This window comes from Cnephaeus nilssonii (genome assembly GCF_951640355.1).
Source record: "Cnephaeus nilssonii genome assembly, chromosome: 5".
Taxonomy (NCBI): Eukaryota; Metazoa; Chordata; class Mammalia; order Chiroptera; family Vespertilionidae; genus Cnephaeus; species Cnephaeus nilssonii.
Genome location: NC_137076.1, coordinates 56,979,327 through 57,001,557, shown reverse-complemented (window position 1 = coordinate 57,001,557; position 22,231 = coordinate 56,979,327). Strand labels below are relative to the sequence as shown.

The following is a 22,231-nucleotide window of genomic DNA, read 5'->3' as shown; positions in this document are numbered from 1 at the left end:
ACAACCAGGTGCACCGTGCACTGCTCCTCAGCGCCAAGCTCGCCGTTAGCCTTGGACCCTCAGCTCACAGAAGAGTGCACACGAGAGAAATAAAAGCCCATTCCCAGGTCAGGTGCACACACAACCCCTACGCCAAGCTGGGCCTTACCTAGAGGAGTCTGAAACTCACCACTGTCCTGAGCTACGGCAAAAGAAAAATAATAGTATAATCTTATTCGATCTGCATTATGAACAGGATATAGAGTACAAGCAGTTCCATCACAGAAAAGCAATTTAGACATCGGCAGTCTGTTTCACTTTAAGGACATTTCTGTGACCCACAGCTCAATCTTCCTTGCGCTGCTCAGGGGACGTGCTAAGGGTGTAAGCAGGGGCCCGTTATTTATCGTCACGGCACTCTCTCAGGCAAATTAATGCTCCGATATGGCAAAGGGAAAACAAAACAAAACAAAAACAAAAACAAAGACTCACTGTATAGCCAGAAGGCTTTATCAATTTTTTCAAAGTATTCTTCTACTTGGTCATCCTAGAACATAAACTATCACACAGGGGACCGTTAGCACCGCACGGGAAGTGTCTGTACCGCAAAAGCTTCAGGGTCACTGTGCATTCTCCCCAGTGGCTCAGAGCCTGGGACCCCTCGGGTCCCCGAGCAAAGGCTGACGGGCAGGGCCACGACTGGCCAGGCCGCAGTGCATGGCTGTGACTGGGCAATCGGGGAGGGCAGTGAGCACAGTCCAACCACAGAAGTATATGGCTTTTCTTTATCAATAGGAGTGCACAAATGTTTAGAAAGGGACAGTGGGAACAAACCAAATCAAATTCCCATTTACTGGTTGTCTTGAGTTATAACTGCCCCTCCCCCATCCCTCAAGACCTCCCCTCCCCCCTCCCCCCTAAGCACCCCCCAAGACTGAAACAAAATGGAAATCCACAGTAGGAGTTGCTCCCTGACTCTGCTGTTCGGGCAGGGTTTTGAGGAGTGTCCCGCTGACCAGGTAGGTGTGGGGTGGGGGGAAGACAGGCCGGTGCTGCCCCCCCAACACTCGACTCCCAGGGTCCTGGGTCTCTCCATCCCACGCCCAATCGGGAGAGTCATGCCACCCCGCCCCCCCGCCCCCCCGGCAAGTTGTGAGTTTCAAAGGCCAAAATGTTTTAAGACAAGGTTTTTCCCCCTTGTATGAAGTAAAATGTAATTTTTCATTCATTGAAATTACACGATCATTTCAGCTAAACATGAACAATTCCTGCCTCGAAAGCTGTGTGTCTTTCTGTGCCCAATGGCATAAGCTTCTTTCTCTTTCCTAGACCGTAAGTGCCTCGTGAACAGGGACCCTGATTACCGACTCTCGGGAAGATTAAATTCTGGTCATGGTAGGACATACACTTCCTGAGGGTGGAAATTAGGTTTTATTCCTTATTTGCCCTCTAGCACCTAATCAAGCCAGACGCACCGTACACTGGATAATGACTGATCAGTCTCGCTTCAGACCGAGGGCTTCCTGCAAATATTGGCTGATGATGATGCTAACTGCCTAGGTCTCTGGGGAGAGGAATCTGTGAATACATGACAGAAAACATCAGCTCTCAGGCAGGGAATCCCAATTCCAGGTCCCGGGAAGGCATAAGGCACGTCTGCAGGGACCTGAGAGGCACATGGGCCTTGTGTGGAAAACGCTGCCTCCTGCCTGTTCAAACCGGCAAGGTTCCATTACTTGGGGTGGGGTGTGGATGAAGTGGTTGCGGTACTTATTTAAAAGATACATGGCAAGTCGCCTAAAAAAAACCAGAGATGGTGAAGTGCAGTGACAGTGTAATGATTTACACTTGGGGACACTAACCCAAGTCCATTACCATCAAGTCTGAACAAAACCCAGGCAGTGTGGGATGAGTCTACCCCTGCGTGCTCAGATGCTCCAACATGCCTTCCTGCTTGCTCCGAATCCCGGGCTATTTGTACAATGGATTCTCCTGCTGATGTCTGCTGACCCCCTTGGGGACAGGTCTGATTCACACCCAGCTAAAGGCAGCAGAGGTGCCTGCCTAACTCCCCTCATGCCAAGCTCTCCCTCTCCATGACCCCAAAATCTTCAGGGGAGGGGCCGGGGTGAGGGTGGGGGAAGGGTGTTTAATAACAACACAGTAAAAGGTTCTGTACTTGCTTTCCTTACTTGAGCCCACCGGTGGGGACAGTGTGGCATTTCTTATGCTCCAGCAGCTGTTCGGGGGTCTTCATGAACTTGTGGCACACGTCACACTCAAACATCCGGGTGATGAGGTGTATCTGCAGGTGGCGCTCAAACATGTTCTTCGTCTTGCAGACAAAGTTGCAAAAAACGCATTCGAACCCTGGAAGGACCGAAGCTGGGTGTACAGGTGCGTGGGGTAGAGGGACAGGAGGGCAGGAGCAGGGCCGAGATCCCCTTTCTTCACCCCTCCCCCCAGTGTTTTATACCCTTCCAGACGCCGTTCCCTGCATCTCTGTGCTAAAAGAAGTTAACAGCTTTGGGGTCAATGTCACACTCGCCATCCTTCCACCCCATATTGGGTGCAAATCAAGCCAAAAGGAATGTTCTGGGACCCAATATCTGCGTCCAACACCACTCCTGACAAGGGGTCATGCCTCTAGAGTGGGGAGGGCTAAGCAGGCCAAGCCACCTCCTCCCTTACCTTTCTCGGGCTTTTCCTCACTATTCAGTGAGGGCTGGCTCCCGGGCACAACAGAGATGACCAGCAGGTTGTTCCCGCTCTTGTTTTTCTGGGAGCTGTCTGAGTCATCTTTGCTGTTAGCTGAATCACTCAGAGCTGAGAGGGAGGATGATGAGGGGCTGTTTGATTCACTTGGGGTCTTCCTGTCTTCCACTAAAAAAGAAAAAAAAACCCCAAGTCTGTTATTTAGGAGATGGAAACCCTGGGATAAACAGAAGTCGGGGGGTGTGGGGCTGTGTCTCATGGCTACACCATCATTCAGGGGGCATAAGCTGCGGTCTCCAGCTCCTCTAGTGCACCTGCTCGGGTCCCAGGTCGCAGTCACCTCTGGTGATGACACTCACGGTACTTGGGACCAAGAGCAGGCCCTCATTCATTTGATGAGGGTTTATGGATATCTTACTATAATTAAAATAAATGACAATAGTAGCTAAGATGTACTGAAAGTGTTGCCAAGTTCCAGAATCTCGGTCATGCTTTAAATGCCTTGTCTCATTTTATTCTAAAAAAAAAACAAAAAACAAAAAAAAACTGCTAAGGCACAACTATTATCACCCCCATTTTACAGATGAGGATGGGGAGGCACAATGAGGTGAGTCAGTTGGTCTGACTCTAGCATCCATGTTCTTCATCAGTGCTCTGAATTCTCCCTGAAAGCCAGCAGTAAACAGTCAATAGACCATTAAAACCTAGTGTCAGTAGACTTCTGCTTCCATTCAAGAGACGGAATTTATCATCGCTACTGAAACAACTAACAAAAAGACAGTCAAAACATATCAAACAATAGTTTTCACAATACTGGACACCAGGCAATGAAGAAGAATGACCCCTGAGAGGCAGGAAAGACCTTCCAGACTGCAGTGTAGGGAGGGGTATGGAGGTGGAACCCAGTTGACCTGCTGATTTGAGGAGACAAGACTGGCGGTCTGGGAGATCAACATGGCGGGACCTTGAAGGACAGAGTACCAGAGGGGAAGAACTCAGAGACCTGCAGAGGATCTCCCGGAGTATTCAGCAGAGTATGGATCGGAGCACGTGTTGGAGGGAAAATAAGCCATCTGAAAGGCTTAGAGAACAGGGCCTGTTTCCACCAGCCAGATTGGAAAAAACTTGTAATTCCTAAGGCAGTGGGTAGAAAACAGGAAGTTCTTTTAGTAGTGGGTGATAATTAGCCCTAGATGGGGCACTGCTCCAGACCCATCTGACAAGTCATAAAAGCAAGACCCAAGAGGATCAAAATTTCAAGAATATTTATAGGAATATAAAGTATCTGGCACCTAATAAGGTAAAAACCACAATGTCTGACACTCAAAGATTCTCAGGCATGCAGAGAAACAAAACACAACCCAAAGGGGAGAATATCAACCAATGAAAACTGACCCAGTTGTTGGAATTTGCAGACAAGGACATGAGAACAGTAATATAATTGTATTCCATATGTTAAAAAAGTTAAGTAGAGAGATGGAAGATACAAAAAAAATATCTTCGTGAACCTGAAGATAATAGCAATAGAAATTATCTGAAACAGAAAGAGAAAAGAATCACAAAAATAAAAAGAGCACCCAGTGAACTGTGGGATGCCTTCAGGCAGCTTAGTATAAGCTTAATTGGAGTCCCTGATTGGGCAGGGAGGGCAGGAAAATATACTTGAAATAGTCAAAAACTTTCCAAATTTGAGGAACACCATACAACCATTGATCCAAGCAGTGCAATGAGTCCCAAGCATAAGAAAGATGATGAAATCTCTACAAGGGACATTATAATCAAATTGCTCAAAACCAGTGATAAATAAAAAAGTCCTAAAAGCAGCCAGACGAAAAAGGACACATTATGTGCAGAGGAACAAAAAAAGGATGACAGCAGATTTTTCACTGTACACAATGCAAGTGTGAAGGAGTGGAACAACATCTTTAAAGTATGAAAACATATTTCACAAGCAAAGGCAAAAGAAAAAGGATATATAAAAGCTGAAAGAATTAATTACCTGTAGACCTGAATTACAAAGAAATGTTAAAACAAATTCTTTAGGCAGAAGGGAAATTATACTAATGTAAAAATGGATCTACATAAAAGAATGGAGAGCACCAAGAAATGACAACTATATGGGTAAATATGTGAGTTTTTCTTATTTAAATCTCTTTAAAAAGTAATAAAACTAATTTTGTTTAAAAAACATTAATAATGTAATATTTATAGCACATACATATATGAGAACAATAACATAACAGCTGGTGGGGAAGAAATGGAAGTATGCTATTGTGAGGTCTTATACTACATGTGAAGTGGTATGGTACGGTACCCTGCGATAAATTAAAGATGTACTTTCAAATCCAAATAACTGGAAGCATATACTATTCATGGTTCAGGAGACTCAATATTAAGATGTCAGCTCTCCCCAAACTAATTCAGTGCAACCCCATAGTTTTACATTAAGGTGAAAAAATATAGGGAAACTATACTGCAGATCCAAGGAGGGGACTTATCCTACTCTACTTACATATTTCCTTAAAATTAAATTTTAAGTTAAAAATTAATATTTTGCTGGTTGATTTTTCCCCCCTACAGATAAATTCCCAGAAGTGGGATTACTGGGTCACAGAGCATGACATTTTCAAGTTTCTTAGTATATATTACCTAAATAGTTTCCCTAAGTTCTGCTCCTCTGCAGGCCATAGACACAAGAGTACCAGCAGCGCCCAGCGACAGTGGGTGACACTATAACATGTGCTCCTAACGTAGCAGGGCAAGATAAGCCACCCTTGAGCTTTACCTTGACTGCTCAGTGAGGTTGAGCATTTTTTCTTAGGTTAAGCAATTAGCTTTTACTTTTTTTTTTTTACCGTGAATTGACTGTTCATATTCTTTCCAAATTCTTAGAGACCCAAAGTGTTTCTTACCCATTTATATGCACTTTCTATATAAATACATGAGCTTTTTGTCGTTTTTACAAACACATTTTCAGAATGTGGGGTTTCACTTGGTTTCCCTTCTTTCTTTCTTTTGCAAAAAAAAAGAAGTTTTTATGTGTCCAATCTCTTGATTCTTTTCCTTTGTGATTTCTTGTTATCCATTAAGCATTTACAAATCTTCCTCGCTGTGTTTGATGAATATTCTATTCTATTTTCCTCAAGCCTTTCTAGGACAGATAGTAAACAAGGATTGTGTAGGTTATTTTGGTGTCAGTGTGAGGTAAATATTGATGGCTGTATTTTCCAAACAGCTATTCAAATTCCTCACCACCGTTATCACAACTTTTAAAAATTGCAGCAAAACTTGCATTGAGGATGTCCCAGCACCAGAAGGAATATGTTCCCCTTGCTGATGTTCTCTGCAGGGACAGGAGCCCGGAGAGGGAGAAAGGGAGTAAGGAGGGGTCACTGCAGAAACACCCCATTCCCAAGCGTACCTTGGCTAAGAGCAGCCAGTAAGGAAGTGTGAGAAAGCACGTGGGTTCTGTGGGTGACCAATTATAAATTTTGTGTTGATTAAAGCTCATCACAAGTTCATTTAGGTAACTAGATGGCATTGCAGATCCCCTAGGGCCTAGGGCACTAGAAGAAAAGGTGCCTGTTCCTGTGACAGGTAAATCCAATTAAAGAACAGGACTCGCAAAATTAGAGATTGGAAGTCCAACTCCCTTCCAGCCTTTGTGGTTTCTATGGTCTTCTTGCGGTGGGGTGGGGGGCGGTGGAGGGAGGTTCTGGGCTGGGTTTAGGCATACTTTGGGGCGGAGAAGGCTAGAAGAATGGGAGAATAACAGAAAAGAGAGTATCTGAAGAGCCCGTGGAAACGGGAGAGAGGCTGGCGTTCCCTCCAGCAGCCACTCCAGAAATTCTGGATTTAATTTGTCTTCGACGTGGGTTTCCCAGCTCACCTGCCGCCCGCGGTGCTAATGTGGTTATGGTCAGACAACCGACTGTAAAAATGGCACCTTCTCACTCAGCAGAACAGCTCTCTGCAGACCTCCAAGTCAGAGCTGCTCAACTTACTGACAAAAACAAGCTTTTATTGCTGTTGGCACCACGGAGCCAGAGCGGCCAGGAAAGCACAGAGAGATCCTTCTTGACCATGCACATCGTCAGCACAAATGTCAGGGAAATTTCCCTTCCTGAATCCTTCAAGTGCCAGTGATGTGAGGGGCCGCTCCAGCACCCAGGCCTGCAGCCAGCAACCCCAGCTTGTGATTTGTAGCAAAGGCCGGGAGCTCTTCCTCATGCTCACATAAGGACTCCTCGTCAGTGTCATTTGTAACCATCGCTTGCGAGAGGATAATTGCATGGCAAAGTCAAAATGTTAACTTCATTAAATAGAAGAAATTAACCGGAATGGCAAGAGTCGGAAATGAAAGGGAGCCCTGGCAAAGGCGTGGCTGCGGCCCGGGGAGAGACCGGGTCTATTCAGGAGCATCTGGTCTTCCTTGCCCCTGAACAGACGGGCCACGCAGCATCACGGAGCGTGTCGGGGCTGCGGAGTCACGCAAGGAGCAGAGCCCGCAGCGGTGGGTGCGTGGTGCCTGGCCCAGCAAAACAGAGGTCCAGCCTTTGCCAAGGTTTGGGTGGGGCTGCCAGAATGTCAGCGGCTCAGAAAGAAGGTTCTAGAATGATGACTGTGCTGGTCTGAGTTTCTGGAGTCATATCCTAAGGTTGACCTTGGACAGAATACCTCCCCTCTGTGAAGCCTCAGCTCTCAGCCTCTGTAGTACGATAACAGTAGTATGGGCCTCAGGGGTCGTTAGGAGGCTTATATGGGACCCAGCATGCAAAGGTGCAAACCTGGGGCGCCGGGAAAGCAATGGCTGTTACTAGAGGATGATGGCAAGCAGACAGCTCAGCCCCTCTCAACCGTCCCAACCTGTGAGTGTTTCAGATCAGCCGGCGCACAAGCCGTGCCCGGCCATGGCGCTGTGGCCACAGGGAAGTGTGGCTCTGCTACTCCCGGGGACGTTCTTCCTTCTGAGGAAGGAGATGTCAGTGTCACATGGCGATGAGGCTGCTTCTGCCAGGTGGACAGGCAGTCTGGGGTGGCAGGGAATGGAGGAGAGAAGGACCGATGGGAATGGTCACCTGTGTGCTTGGTGCCAATGTGAGCCTTTATCTCTGCCTCCTCCATGGTGACGAAGTCGCAGGCAGTGCAGCAGATGGAGAACATCCACTGCTCCTTGTCCACGTGCAGGGACATGTGGCTGACAAACTGGACGTTGAGCTCGGTCTCAAATCCACACACATGGCAGCTACATGAGAGGACGAAGGAAAAGAGGGGGAGAGAAGCGATATTCTAAATGCAGGCGACCCACTCACGCCCAGTACACTCAGAAAACGGGCTTGTACACACTGCTCTCCCCATTAGGAAATTCTTCTGCTTTCTCAGATGCCTCTGAAGTGGTCGCTGGGCTACATGGATTTATTGCCCGAATAATGTAACAATCCCATCCACGCTATAACGATGCTAAATAATCAGAGAGTTAATTAAAGATTCCAGATTCCAGATGCTGCATGCCTTCTCACGCTTCCTTGGGGCAAAGGGATGCAGCACAGCCTTGCCAAGACATGAGTGTGGCTTGTACACGGAGCAGCGTGGCGCGCCCTGCACTCCCTCGAGCCTCCCACTGCCTCCCCTGCCTCCCACTGCCTCCCCTGCCTCCCACTGCCTCCCACTGCCTCCCACTGCCTCCCCTGCCTCCCACTGCCTCCCCTGCCTCCCACTGCCTCCCACTGCCTCCCACTGCCTCCCCTGCCTCCCACTGCCTCCCCTACCTCCCACTGCCTCCCAGCCTCCCACTGTCTCCCCTGCCTCCCCTGCCTCCCACTGCCTCCCCTGCCTCCCCTGCCTCCCACTGCCTCCCCTGCCTCCCACTGCCTCCCACTGCCTCCCCTGCCTCCCACTGCCTCCCCTGCCTCCCCTGCCTCCCCTGCCTCCCCTGCCTCCCACTGCCTCCCCTGCCTCCCCTGCCTCCCACTGCCTCCCCTGCCTCCCACTGCCTCCCACTGCCTCCCACTGCCTCCCCTGCCTCCCACTGCCTCCCCTGCCTCCCCTGCCTCCCACTGCCTCCCCTGCCTCCCACTGCCTCCCACTGCCTCCCCTGCCTCCCACTGCCTCCCCTACCTCCCACTGCCTCCCCTACCTCCCACTGCCTCCCCTGCCTCCCCTGCCTCCCACTGCCTCCCCTGCCTCCCACTGCCTCCCACTGCCTCCCCTGCCTCCCACTGCCTCCCCTACCTCCCACTGCCTCCCCTACCTCCCACTGCCTCCCCTACCTCCCACTGCCTCCCAGCCTCCCACTGCCTCCCCTGCCTCCCCTGCCTCCCACTGCCTCCCCTGCCTCCCACTGCCTCCCCTGCCTCCCACTGCCTCCCACTGCCTCCCCTGCCTCCCACTGCCTCCCCTGCCTCCCACTGCCTCCCACTGCCTCCCCTGCCTCCCACTGCCTCCCACTGCCTCCCCTGCCTCCCACTGCCTCCCCTGCCTCCCCTGCCTCCCACTGCCTCCCCTGCCTCCCACTGCCTCCCACTGCCTCCCCTGCCTCCCACTGCCTCCCAGCCTCCCACTGCCTCCCCTGCCTCCCACTGCCTCCCCTGCCTCCCACTGCCTCCCCTGCCTCCCCTGCCTCCCACTGCCTCCCACTGCCTCCCACTGCCTCCCCTGCCTCCCACTGCCTCCCCTGCCTCCCACTGCCTCCCAGCCTCCCACTGCCTCCCCTACCTCCCACTGCCTCCCAGCCTCCCACTGCCTCCCCTGCCTCCCAACCTCCCACTGCCTCCCCTGCCTCCCCTACCTCCCACTGCCTCCCCTGCCTCCCCTACCTCCCCCTGCCTCCCCTGCCTCCCCTACCTCCCACTGCCTCCCAACCTCCCACTGCCTCCCCTGCCTCCCCTGCCTCCCACTGCCTCCCAGCCTCCCACTGCCTCCCAGCCTCCCACTGCCTCCCCTGCCTCCCCTGCCTCCCACTGCCTCCCCCTGCCTCCCCTGCCTCCCACTGCCTCCCCTGCCTCCCCTACCTCCCACTGCCTCCCACTGCCTCCCCTGCCTCCCCCTGCCTCCCCTTGCCTCCCCCTGCCTCCCCTGCCTCCCACTGCCTCCCCTGCCTCCCACTGCCTCCCCTGCCTCCCCCTGCCTCCCCTTGCCTCCCCTGCCTCCCCCTGCCCCCTCTGTCCCCCTGCCTCCCCCTGCCTCCCCCTGCCTCCCCCTGCCTCCCACTGCCTCCCCTGCCTCCCACTGCCTCCCACTGCCTCCCCCTGCCTCTCCTGCCTCCCCTGCCTCCCCTGTCTCCCACTGCCTCCCCCTGCCTCCCCTGTCTCCCACTGCCTCCCCCTGCCTCCCCTGTCTCCCACTGCCTCCCCTGCCTCCCCCTGCCTCCCCCTGCCTCCCACTGCCTCCCCTGCCTCCCCCTGCCTCCCCTGCCTCTGGAAACCTCCTGGGTAGCAGTGAGAGCACACAGCTCGTCGGATGGCACCCCTGCCTGTGACAATTCCCGATAGAAGCCACCCATCCATGGAGACATTTCATGCAAATGCAAGTTTCTACCAATCCCTACAGCCTCTCTCGTGGGTAAGATTTGGGGTTTTATGGCACCCAAACCAAATACTGATTTATGGCCAGAATGGGAAAAAAACATAAAATTCCAGCCACTAAAGGGCAAAACGCGACTCGAGGAGAAGCAGCTATGCCTTCACGGCTACTTCCTCAGGTTCTTGGGTTTATGTTCCCTAGTCTGCTTTCCTGCGGACACTCTCAGGAAGCAGCAAAGGGCTCAGTTACTAGGGCAGGAGCTCGCCAGCTGCCTAGCCCTGGAAGCTAATAATCCCAGAGCCCTGCCGCTCTCTGGAGCTCCCCCCTCACCCCCCCCCCCCCCCCCCGCCCAGCCGGGTGAGAGCCACCTCTCAGACTGTTTCCCTTTCAATTCATTCCACCAGGGCACCATGCCAGGGGGAGTCATTGCAACTGTAGGGTCTCATCTAAGCAAAGCAACTATGACAATGCAGGCCAGCGCATCTGTTGAGCAGAGGTGTCTGTCAGGTCTGCCCTGCAGACGGCAGGGAGGGTGGGAAGGCTGGACTAGGGTTCCAGCCCCAGCTCACCTGTAATAATAAGGGTGCTTCCTCCCGTCACTGCCTTCAGAGGTGACGGCGCTGACAATGTCCTCAGTGTCCGTACTCACCAGCTTCACCGAGTGGACGGTCAGGTGCTGGTTCAGGTTCGCGCGGCACTTAGCAGCGTAGGGGCACAAGTGGCATTTGTATTTTCTTTCCTCTGGAGGAGAAAGAGCAGAAAACCCCCAGCTGATCTGAGAAATGAAATCCCAACACCTTGCAAGAGACCACTTAAGGGTATCAAGGAAGAGTGGGGGGCGGTATTCAAGTCTCATTTCAAGTGGGGACAAAGGGAACACCTTGGAATTGTAAGTCTCTAAAAAGTCTTTACCCAGCAGGTCACTCCTGTATTAACATTTCCAAAGATAAAAGAAAGTCCCCAGGCAATTGGATCATCTACTTTTTCCTGGACACCCACAGGCTAAGGCGAGCTAAAAGCATATTAGTGCATGTGTTTATGCATGCGCATGCGCGCGTGTGTGTGGATGAGAGTGTGCTGTGAGTGTGTGTGTGTGAGTGTGCATGAGAGTGTGCTGTGTGTGTGTGCATGAGAGTGTGCTGTGAGTGTGTGTGTGAGTGTGCATGAGTGTGCTGTGAGTGTGTGAGTGTGCATGAGAGTGTGCTGTGAGTGTGTGTGTGTGCATGAGAGTGTGCTGTGAGTGTGTGTGTGAGTGTGCGAGTGTGCATGAGTGTGCTGTGTGAGTGTGCATGAGCGTGTGCTGTGAGTGTGTGTATGAAAGTGTGCTGTGAGTGTGTGAGTGTGTATGAGAGTGTGCTGTGAGTGTGTGTGAGTGTGCATGAGAGTGTGCTGTGAGTGTGTGAGTGTGCATGAGAGTGTGCTGTGAGTGTGTGTGTGAGTGTGCGTGTGTGCATGTGTGTAAGTGTGTGAGCACACGCCTCCCCATGTGTCAGGTGCGGGTGGGTGCTAAGCCAGGGAAGGAGGAGTGAAACTGTTCGCAGGACTGGTGAGTAAAAGAAGCTCCATCATGTTCCCTGAGCTCCAGGCCTGGGTCAGCCAAGAAATAAAAAACTAATGAAATTAAAGGAATAAAAAATGACTCATGTGAAATAATTGAATTGGAAATTTACATTTTACATAAAATAAAATTTCTCAATTACTTTCTTAATGGGCACTCTCTCCTAGCACTGACAGTGTTTCAGGACTACTTTCAGAGTGGCCGTCGGAATACATTTGGTGAGTCAAGCAAATTAAAGTGAAAGGAGCAGCCCCTGCTTTCACTGTGCAGATCAAGGCCGCGGAGGGCAGCGGAAGACAAGAGCTACTTCATTTTCTGTCCTTACTGCTGTTCCTCTGCAGACCGAGCTGGCCTTCGAAAAGAAAAATACCTGTCTTGTCTGCTTCACGGGGAAGGACACAGACAAGTTTTTCCACAACAACATGTAAGGCATGGCTATAATTACAGGTGGCCCCCAACATCTGAGGGGCTGCTGGCCTGGGCTCAGCGGGGCTAGGGAAAGGGGCCCTGAGGTGCAGATAAGAGAGAGTCCTCTCTGGAATTTTTGCATTTGTATTAATAAGCAAGGTTGTTAATTTTGGTATTAACGTGAATTGCTGAACTTTCTTTTTCTATCATTTGGAAAGGTTTATAATACTGGACTGTCCTACTCTTAAAAGGTTACAAAGAACCCATCTGGACCTGATACCTTTATCAATAATATTATCTCCTTCATCGTCTTTCCAAATTTCCCTTTGGTAACTGATTTACTTAAGTTTTTTTTCCTCCCCTGGGGTCAATTTTGGAAATGTTGCTTAAATTAGCTATGTCATCTACGTTTTTAGCAGTTCTTTTCTTTTTGTCATAGAGTTGCCCTTATTCTCCAAAAACATTAATGATTAGGCTTCCTTTTCCATTCCTAATTTTAAATAGTTTTGCTTCCTTTTCCTTTCTTAATCAGGATTAAAGAAATTAATCTTTTTTGTGGTCTTTTTCTTCCTAGATTTTGTTTTTCTTTTACCAGTTCTTTTTTTTTTTTTTTTTTAATCCCCATCCGAGGATATTTTTCCATTGATTTTTAGAGAGAGTGGAAGAGAGAGGGAAAGACGGAGAGAAATATTGATTGGTTGGTTCTTGCACACATCCTGACCAGGGCCTGGGCCAGGTAGGAGCCTGCAACCAAGGTATGTGCCCTTGACCGGAATCGAACCTGGGACCCTTCAGTCCGAAGGCCGATGCTCTATCCACTGAGCCAAACTGGCTAGGGCTCTTTACTAGTTCTTTAAGATGCGTGCTAAGTTCCTTTCTGTGTTTCTTCTCTTCTAATTAAAACATTTAAGCCTATGAATTGTCCTCTGACCAGGGCTGAAGCTGTTTTTGTTCCAGGCCTAGGAATGAAGTGTTCCCCTTTTCATTTCTTCTAGATGTCTATAATTTGAGTTTTTATTTTCTTCCTTTTCTTTGAGCTGGTTAGCTAGGGCATTTTATTGGCCTTTGGTTATTTTAAATTTCATCTGAGTATGAGCAGAGCATGTGACCTATAAAACGCCACTTTTCTGAACATATTAAAGTTTTCTTTGGGGTTAAGTATATGACTAAATTTTGTCTAGTGATTTTATACATATGAAAAGTAATCTTGTCATATTAATACTGCCTGCCCTGCCTTCTTTATGATTTCATGTGATATGGGAAATCTCTACTTATTTTCTTTGTCATTTCCTATAAATAAGATACATCTGAACTTTTAGAAAGTCTGACCTTGGGTGTAAATATGGAAAACTTCATTTTATTATTTCTATCTTGCTTTATGTTTACAATCGATTCTACTGTATTTCTTTTTGTCTTCCCTTATTTTTGCTGCATTAAGTTAATATGTATTCCTCCTTTCCTCCTGAACTTGGTTGCTTTCCCTTTCCCAGCATACAGAATCAACCGTATTTCTTTACTATTATATATAAACAAGGACAGTACCTGTTCCTCCACCAAGGTGTCCCTATTGTTGCCACCTACAATAAGATGAGCCCAATCAGATGGGATACAGCTCCATCCCCTGTGCCAACAAGATCAATAAATTCTGTGGAGTTGAGAAATTTTACCCAACTATGCTTAAATGTGCATCTTTTCTCATCAATCCTACTTGAACTCTATGAGTCCTTTCAATACAAATAAGAAACTCTATCCAGGGCCTTATTTGAACACGCCCGGTTAAATGGCCTGAGGAGGCCATGATAAAACACTCCCATCACTTCCTGTAATAATTCTCTTAGAGCAACTCAGCTTCTTGGTAATGGAGGCGCTGGTGATCCAGACCTGGGAAGGCACAGCAGTGAGGCCGACTCACCTGTGTGCAGCGAGAGGTGTCGGGACAATGTCTGCTGCCGGCCAAAGACTTTCCCACACACATCGCAGGGGAAAAGCTGGTCATTAAATTTCCAGGATGGCAATCCATTGCCTGCCTCTAGCACGAGCTTTTCTGTCTCTGCACCAAAAGAACATGAGGAATAAACAGGGCAACATGAACGAATTTCAGTTTAGTCAACATTCAGGAGTTAAGCAGAGGCTTCCTTCGACGAATGCGGCTGGTAACTACAAAGAAGTCCCAGTAACCTCTGGTCTTCATGCTCATTTGCTGTCTCTGAGAAGGCTATTCTTGAACGTTGTGGTGGCAAATGAATCCCAATTTTAGTCAAGTCTCCGGTATTTTCTCGCTCTCATCACTAAAGGCCAGCCGACCCAACCTTCTAGTAGGTGGGTAGCATGGTTTAGCACTGTGTCCACCGTACAGTCAGTACTCAATAAAAAACAAACAAACTATGGAACGAGTCAATGGTTGAGTTGCACCTTAAAATTCCAGAAATGTCGACTTTTGCTACAAGGTAGTAAGTAAATCAAGAATGCTGAATCTCAGATTCTGATGCGAAAACAAATGGTCCGATCCCTTGAAAGGAAATACACTTTCACTGCCCTTTATGGGGAAAAGTTTTGTCCTATGTTCAGAAGGGTTACACAAAGTCTTTAATGAGGAACTTATGCTACAGAGAATCAGTGACGACAACTGCAAGCTGCTTGCTGTGGTCTGAATGTTTGTGCCCCTCCCCCACATTCATATATTGAAATCCTAATCCTTAAAGTGATGGTATCCGGAGGTGGGCTTCCGGGAGGTGCTTAGGTCATGAGGGTGGATTAGTGCTCTTATGAAAGAAGCCCCAGAGTTCCCTCACTCTTCCCACCCTATGAGGGCACAGTAAAAATATCTGCGATCCAGAAGAGGTCACATGCCCACACTGGCACCCTGACCTTAGGCGTCCAGCCTCCAGAGCTGTGAGAAATACATCTAGGTTGTTTATAAGCCGCCCAGTCAGTGGTATTTTGTTATAGCAGCATGAACACACTAAAACACTCTTCCACAAAAAACTCCCTAATGCAAGATTGCACAACCTGAATTTATCCCAAGGTTTCATTACGTTTGGAAAACGGTGAGCACCACAAGTTATCTGTACATAATTCACAGCCATAAATGAAATAAGTGGATGTTAACATGTTCTCTATCAACTAAAAAAATTATTTTCTCATCATCATCCATAGCATTACCTTGAATTTTCTCAAACTTATTTCTTCTCACTGAACTCCAACAGATTATCCTATATGATAAAAGGCTAATATGCAAATCAACCAAATGGCGGAATGACTGGTTGCTATGATGTGCACTGTCCACCAGGGGGCAGACACTCAACACAGGAGCTGCCCCCTAATGGTCAGTGCAGTTCCACAGGGGGAGTGCCGCTCAGTCAGAAGCTGGGCTCACAGCTGGCAAGTGCAGCTGCAGTGGCAGGAGCCTCTCCTGCCTCCACAGCAGCACTAAGGATGGCCTAAGTCGTCAGTCGGACATCCCCCAAGGGCTTTTGAACTGCGAGAGGGCGCAAGCTGGGCTGAGGGAGGCTCCCCCTCTCCTGCCCCCGAGTACATGAATCTCATGCATCGGGCCTCTAGTCCTTTTATAATAATGCTAGAGGCCTGGTGCACGGATTCGTGCACCAGTGGGGTCCCTCAGCCTGGCCTGTGGGGATCAGCTGAAACCAGCAGTCCTATGTCCCCTGAGGGTTGTAGTAGTGCATGAAGAGGCAGGCGGCTAGGGAAGAGCCTGAGCCTGGGCAAGCGCCATGCCGCTCCTGCGCCTGTCACCGGCACTGCTCAGTAGGCTCACTGCTGCCCCGCGGCAGTCTCCGTGCGCCTGTCCCAGGACAATACCGGCGCACCCATGACCAAGAAGCGGCAGTGGGCTTGTGCCCAGTCAGTCCCGCTGCCGGTCCCGATCCTGGTCCCGGTCTGGATGGGGGAGGGGCGTGCAGGGGGAGTGTCTGTGGGAGAGACTTGTGCTACCACCCCAGCTGTGCTCACCAGCCATGAGCCCGGCATCTGGCGCCCATTGGTCAGCTGAGTGGCGCTCCCATTGTGGGAGCGCACTGACCACCAGGGGGCGGCTCCTGCGTTGAGTGTCTGCCCCCTGGTGGTCAGTGCGCATTATAGCTACCGGTAGAGTGGTTGAGCGGTCAAATGGTCACTTAGGCTTTTATATACAGGCAGTCCTCAGGTTACGTCAGGCTCGATGTACGTCGTTTTGTGGTTACATCACCATCTCAAATTTATTTATAAAAAAAAAAAGTTCTATCATTTCGACGTATGTACATATATGCTTTATGTTTTTTATTATTTATTTACCACAAGTAAAGGTCAGGAATTGTTATCTTTCTTTAATTTTTGTTTACTGTTTCACTTCATTACTGCTGTGTATGTGCTCCTAGTGAGTGATGTAGGTGCTTATGTAGGTGGGTTCCGACTTACGGCGAAAATCGCGTTACGTTGTGCCATAGGAACGGATCTCCAACGTAACCCGAGGACCTACTGTATATAGATAAGAAGACAGGTGACAGAGAAAGTACCAAAAAGACGGAAGAGGACGCTCCCATGAGGACAGCTGCCTGCTCACTAAAAGGCCTTTAGGCCTTACTTTGAAGAAGACAAATAATTTACTGGGTTATTATCTTGCCCTTTACCTCAGTAAATTACTGTGAATCTTCTTAAAGCACAGTGCTGCTTTATAAAGCCGGGCACCACGTGGTGATAATTACACAGTGGAAAGACTTTTCATAAGATCCAAGCAGATGAAATTCTCAGGCCACCAGTCAGAGACAAGTTCGGAACAAAGAACTTCATTTCATGCAATTTAGTTAAAACTGTGACTGGATCAGTTTTTATTTGAATGCAGACTTGCCAGATAGTATAATCTAAGGAAAGGAGAAACAAATCCAGTGTGTGTTTGGAAAGGGAGGGGTGGGGGGAGTGATGGAATGACAGTGAGGTTGCAATAATGTTTGCTGTGAGGCACTTGCCAGCAAGGCCAACGACGATAAGGTCCATTGATTGACTGAGCTGTGTTTGTTAAAACACTGCTCTTTGGAACTCAGAAACAAGAGCTAGTCTTATTAAAGTAGGAATATGTGAATGAAAACTTCTAAAGGGGAAGGGGCAGGATTGCGGGGGAGGGGGAGAAGGAAGGTGAAAAGAGGGGCCGTTGACCTGCTGGGGACAAGAACCACTCTGAGATGACTGTCCTGGAGTCCAAGCGGTGGGCATTTCAGCCACATAGTGATGAGAGGGTGTTTTAGAAGTTCCTTTAAAGTGTGTAATCAAAACAGTGCTTCAAAGCAGGATGATAGTCTTAATTACAAGGAGAGGTCAAGAGGGTACAGGGTCTTCCAATACATTCACAACAAGAATGAATTAATTGAGCCTCATACCAAACAAGTAGATGTAATTCAAAATAAAGAAGTCTCTTAATTCTTTCAAGTATTTAGTCATGCACTTGAGAAGCTGAAGCATCATGAAAAGTCCAATCCCTTCCACTGTCCTTAGAAAAAACTATTAAAACTATGAAGGCTGTGCTTCAGCGAAGCAGAAAGAACAGCCTGCAGCAGTGGTGAGCAGGCCAGAGCCACCACGAGGGCATCCGTGGCCGATCGGCCACCTCCCTGTGCCTGGACCCCAAGCCTGGTCCAAGGAACAGCTCTCTCCCCGCTTGCTGTCTGCATTCACTACAGACACCTGTTTTCACTTCACAGGCACAAGGCAACCACAGCCATTGGGATCCTTATCCCAGAACATGAATTTGAAATCACAGCTGGATGAAGCTGTGGGAAGAGTATTACGGAGACAAAACAAGTACTGAAGTAAAAGGCCCATTCCTCTTTTCCCGGAGCAGGAATGCAGCTCAGCAGATGCCGCCTTCTCCCACATTTCCTGTGAATGGCACCACCCAAATGCCACATGAGAAACTTCAGTCACTTTTTTGATTCCTCCCGCTCAGTCTTTTAACCCATCCAATCATTCACCAGAGGCTGTCGATCTTACCTCAGAATCTTTTTTTGATTCCTTCCTCTCTGTCTTTCAATACGTCCAACCAGCCACCCAAGCTGTCTGTCTCTTTCTAGGGTGAGACCTGTGATGTGCACGCCGCAAGGTCAAGCTTCTGAACGTCCATGGTCTGCCTTTTTGAAACAGGACTGGCCCCATTGTCACCGAGAGCAGCCAGCTGTAACCGCGGGTCCTCCGGCTGGCTGCTCTCGCATGGAGGAGGCATTCCAGAAAAGAGGGGCATGTTTTGTCCCCAGGTCTTGATGATCAAAAGTTATCAAAACTATTTTCAAATATTTAAACTAGAACCTATTGATGAAGACATATTTATAAAAGCTGATATTCAGGCCTGTTCTAATCTCTGTGCATGAGCAATATTGATGGTAACCCTACAGTAAAGAGAGCACTGTGGGACAGTGGCGAGTGTCCTGTGGCTGCACATTTTTTCAAAAAAGATACGTTTTTATTGATTGCAGAAAGAGGAAGAGAGAGAGAGAGAGAGAGAGAGAGAGAGAGAGAGAGAGAGAAACATCCATGATGAAAAAGAATCATTGAGCACAACCTAGGCATGTGCCCTGATGGGGGAGTCAAACCGCAACCTCCTGGTCCATGGGCCAACACTCAACCACAGAGTCACACCAGCCTGGCTGGTTGCACACTTTAAAGCTCACAGACACCATGCTCCACCCCCATCACAGTGCACTGGATAAACCAGCCTGGCTACCCCTGGGGTCACTGGGGTCACGTGCTGCAGGTTTAACAAAAAGATATCATCCCTCAATTGTGTGTGTGTGTGTGTGGACAGCAATGTGGAAGCTAAAATTGACATATTTTTATGTAAAGTTTTTCTATTCTTTGATTTTGAATAAATTTTGGAAACCAGGAAAAAATAAAATAAAAACAGAGCCCTAGTGCCTTCATTGAGTCATCATCTCTCACCAGGACATTTGCAAAATCCTCCCAAACAGCTTCTCTGCTCCCAGCCTCCCTCCATTCCAGAAGCCCCTTCTCACAGGTTCCAGCACGATCTGTCTGAGGCGCAAATCTGACCAGGTCCTGTCCTGTATGCCAATGGCTCCCCAAGGCCCAACTCCTTCACCTGGCTTCTCAGGCCCCTCACCACCTGGCTGCAACCACCACCTTCAGCATCCCACATCACCTCCCACCAGCGAAGGCTCAGCAGAGCGAGCTACTAGCCCCTTTGGGAACACACTAGTCCCTTTGAAGCCATCAATGCTTGTGAGTCAGCTATGCCTGCACCAGGAGTTAGTCCCCAGCCCAGCAAAGTCTGGCTCATTTTCAAGCCCTATCTCCGATTTCATCGCCTTGGTAAAGCCTTCCCAATTCCCGGGGCAGAATGAGTCATTTCCCCTACTCTGTCCCAAAGCACTTTTATAAATACTTCTATTGCACCACTCTACCTATTATATTACCTGTTTGCATAGCATATATATCATATATACATCTTTTTAATATAAAGCTCCCACCATAGTCCAACACGCAGCAGTGTTCAATAAATATGCCCCTGGCCTCCCTTTCCCATTAGAATGGGAGTCACCAGGGAAGGGTTCTCTTATTTATTTGTGTGTCTTCAGCATTAACATGGTGCCTGATACATAGTAGGTGTGTAGTATATAGTTGTTGAATAAATGAATGATTGAATGAAAGGATTCAAGTGAGGCCTGGAATAAACATTATTCTTATTTTATGGTGGGGAAGACTGAGGCCTGGAAATAGCACTAGTTAAGGTTTATGGCCAATTCTGGGTGAAAAATAGGGCTATTTGCCTTCTGAATAGGTGTTTTAACTCAACACAAGAACGGTGATTTAATGACTTTATTAGAGGAAATGTTTGCAATCATGAGCCTTACCCCCAAGGTTCCATATCTTACTTCTTCCTAATAACAGGCCACAAGATTATTCTCTTCAACACAAACTCTCTGGCAGACACTTTATTGGTTAACCCAACAAATATTCACAACTTGCCTTTTTCTCTGCTCATTCCCACTAGAGAGGCAAGATTTCTTTCTTTTTTTATGGTGGAATAATATTCATATATATATATATATATATATATATATATATATATATATATAATAAATTTCTTCATTCATTCATTGATGGTCACTTAGGTTGCTTCTACATCTTGGCTACTGTAAATAATGCTGCAATTAACATGGGGGTGCATATGTCTTTTCAAGTTAGTGTTTTCATTTTCTTTGGATAAATACACAGATGTGTAATTGCTATATCATATGGTAGTTCTATTTTTAATGTTTTAAGGAAGCTCCATATTGTTTTCTATAGTGGCTGCACCAATTTCTATACCAACCAACAGTGTACAAGGGTTCTATTTTCTTCACATTCTCACCAACACTTGTTATTTCTTGTCTTTTTTATAATAGCCATTCTGACAGATCTGAAGTGATATCTCATTGTGGATTTGATTTGTATTTCCCTGATGATTAGTGATGTTGAGCATCTTTTCATATGCCAGTTGGCATTTTGTATGTCTTCTCTGATAAAATGTCTATTCAGATTTTCTGCCCATTTTTTAACTGAATTGTTTCCCCCCCCCCTCTCTTGAATTGTTTAAGTTCCTTAGATATTGTGGATATTAGCTCCTTACCAGATATACAATTTGCAAATATTTTCTCTCATTCAATAGGCTGGTTTTTCATTTTGTTGGTGGTTTTCTTGCTGTGCATTTTTCATTGCTTTTACTAGTATAACAATACTTTTCTAAAGCCAATACAGATGTAGGCAAAGTAGGTTTATAGTTGTGCGTACATGAAACAGAATTTATTCTTGTATTATTTGTTAATGACTAGAGGTCCAGTGCACGAAAATTGTGCACTCAGCGGGAGGTGGTCCCTCAGCCTGGATTGCGAGAGGGCACAGGCCAGGCTGAGGGACCCCACCGGTGCACAACTGGGGCAGGGGAGGGACCATGGGAGGGCTCCACGGCGTGTCTGGCCCATCTCGCTCAGTCCCCATCAGCCGGACCCCAACAGCAAGGTAACCTACTGGTCTGAGTGTCTGCCCCCTGGTGGTCAGTGCACGTCATAGTGAGAGGTTGAGCGGCCTTAGCACATATCATTAGCATATTACACTTTGATTGGTTGAATGGCCAACTGGATGACCAGACACTTAGCATATTAGGCTTTTATTATATAGGATTGTGTTTTCATATGAACTATAAACCTACTTTTTCCCCCACCCCTGTATATTATTTTATACAGAGTTTCAGAGGATTTGTCTCCTACAAGCATTTTATTTCTCTTCATACTCTTATACTCTGATTCCTGGGATATCCATAAATTCCTATTTGGTATTATCTGAACAGGTTGTCTGTCTCTCTATTTTTCCACCTATGGTTTTTGCTTTGAATGTCATTTAGGGATTTTCTTCTTCCTTAAACAGGTTTTTGTTTTACATGAAGTCAGTGTGTTCACAGGGGCAAGCACTTTGTCCCCATTGTGCAGTTGGGGAAACAGGAACAGAGCATAAGGAGAATCACCCAACACAGGTGTATTAGCAGTCCCAACATAGCGCTTCCCCTTTATAGTGAACCGAGGGCCCTCATTCATAATGAGGAGGCTTAATAACCAAGAGAGGGTAGTCCAAACTCTGCCTGTTATGACATCGCGACCCAAGGGGACAAGTTTTATTTCATGTACAGAACCTGGGAAGATGAAACCCATCAAGCATTTCTCCAAAAATTTCCACGAAATAAACCATCTGGTAGAATCTGAGAGGGAGCTTGACAGACTTGAGAGAACATTAGATCAAGTATTCTTGGAATCCAGCTCCTTCATTTCTTTGAGGATGAAACCAAGGCATGAAATTCCAGGACTCTCCCACCACAGGGCACCCCACAACTTGTAGAGGGTTGACTAACAGAATCAGGGTTTCCACAGTAACTAAGTCACTATCCTGCCCCAAACCTTAGTTCAGGGAGGAACCTTCAGGATCATCTTGTTCAATGTTCCCTTCTTACACATAAGGAAACGGAAGCCCAGGGAACCAGGCTAGTGATTCTGGGAGAGCAGAGGCTAGACCCACAGT

At 48.0% G+C, this 22,231-nt stretch overlaps 1 protein-coding gene across 8 annotated transcripts in view; it reads right to left on the bottom strand.

The window, feature by feature from the left end:
* Nucleotides 1-22,231, bottom strand: part of ZNF827 (zinc finger protein 827) — a 169,061-nt gene that overhangs the window by 5,444 nt on the left and 141,386 nt on the right. The window contains exons 9-14 of one of the 8 annotated variants that reach the window (XM_079772250.1): nucleotides 14,094-14,231; nucleotides 10,785-10,956; nucleotides 7,773-7,939; nucleotides 2,671-2,862; nucleotides 2,172-2,349; nucleotides 472-538 (exon numbers count right to left, since the gene is read on the bottom strand). In XM_079772250.1, the coding sequence (XP_079628376.1) occupies nucleotides 514-538; nucleotides 2,172-2,349; nucleotides 2,671-2,862; nucleotides 7,773-7,939; nucleotides 10,785-10,956; nucleotides 14,094-14,231 (872 nt within the window). In that variant the 3' untranslated portion in view covers nucleotides 472-513. Of the gene's footprint in view, nucleotides 1-148; nucleotides 182-471; nucleotides 539-2,158; nucleotides 2,350-2,670; nucleotides 2,863-7,772; nucleotides 7,940-10,784; nucleotides 10,957-14,093; nucleotides 14,232-22,231 lie in introns of those variants that run through there. The other 7 variants (XM_079772251.1, XM_079772252.1, XM_079772253.1 and 4 more) reach the window with 7 other exon arrangements.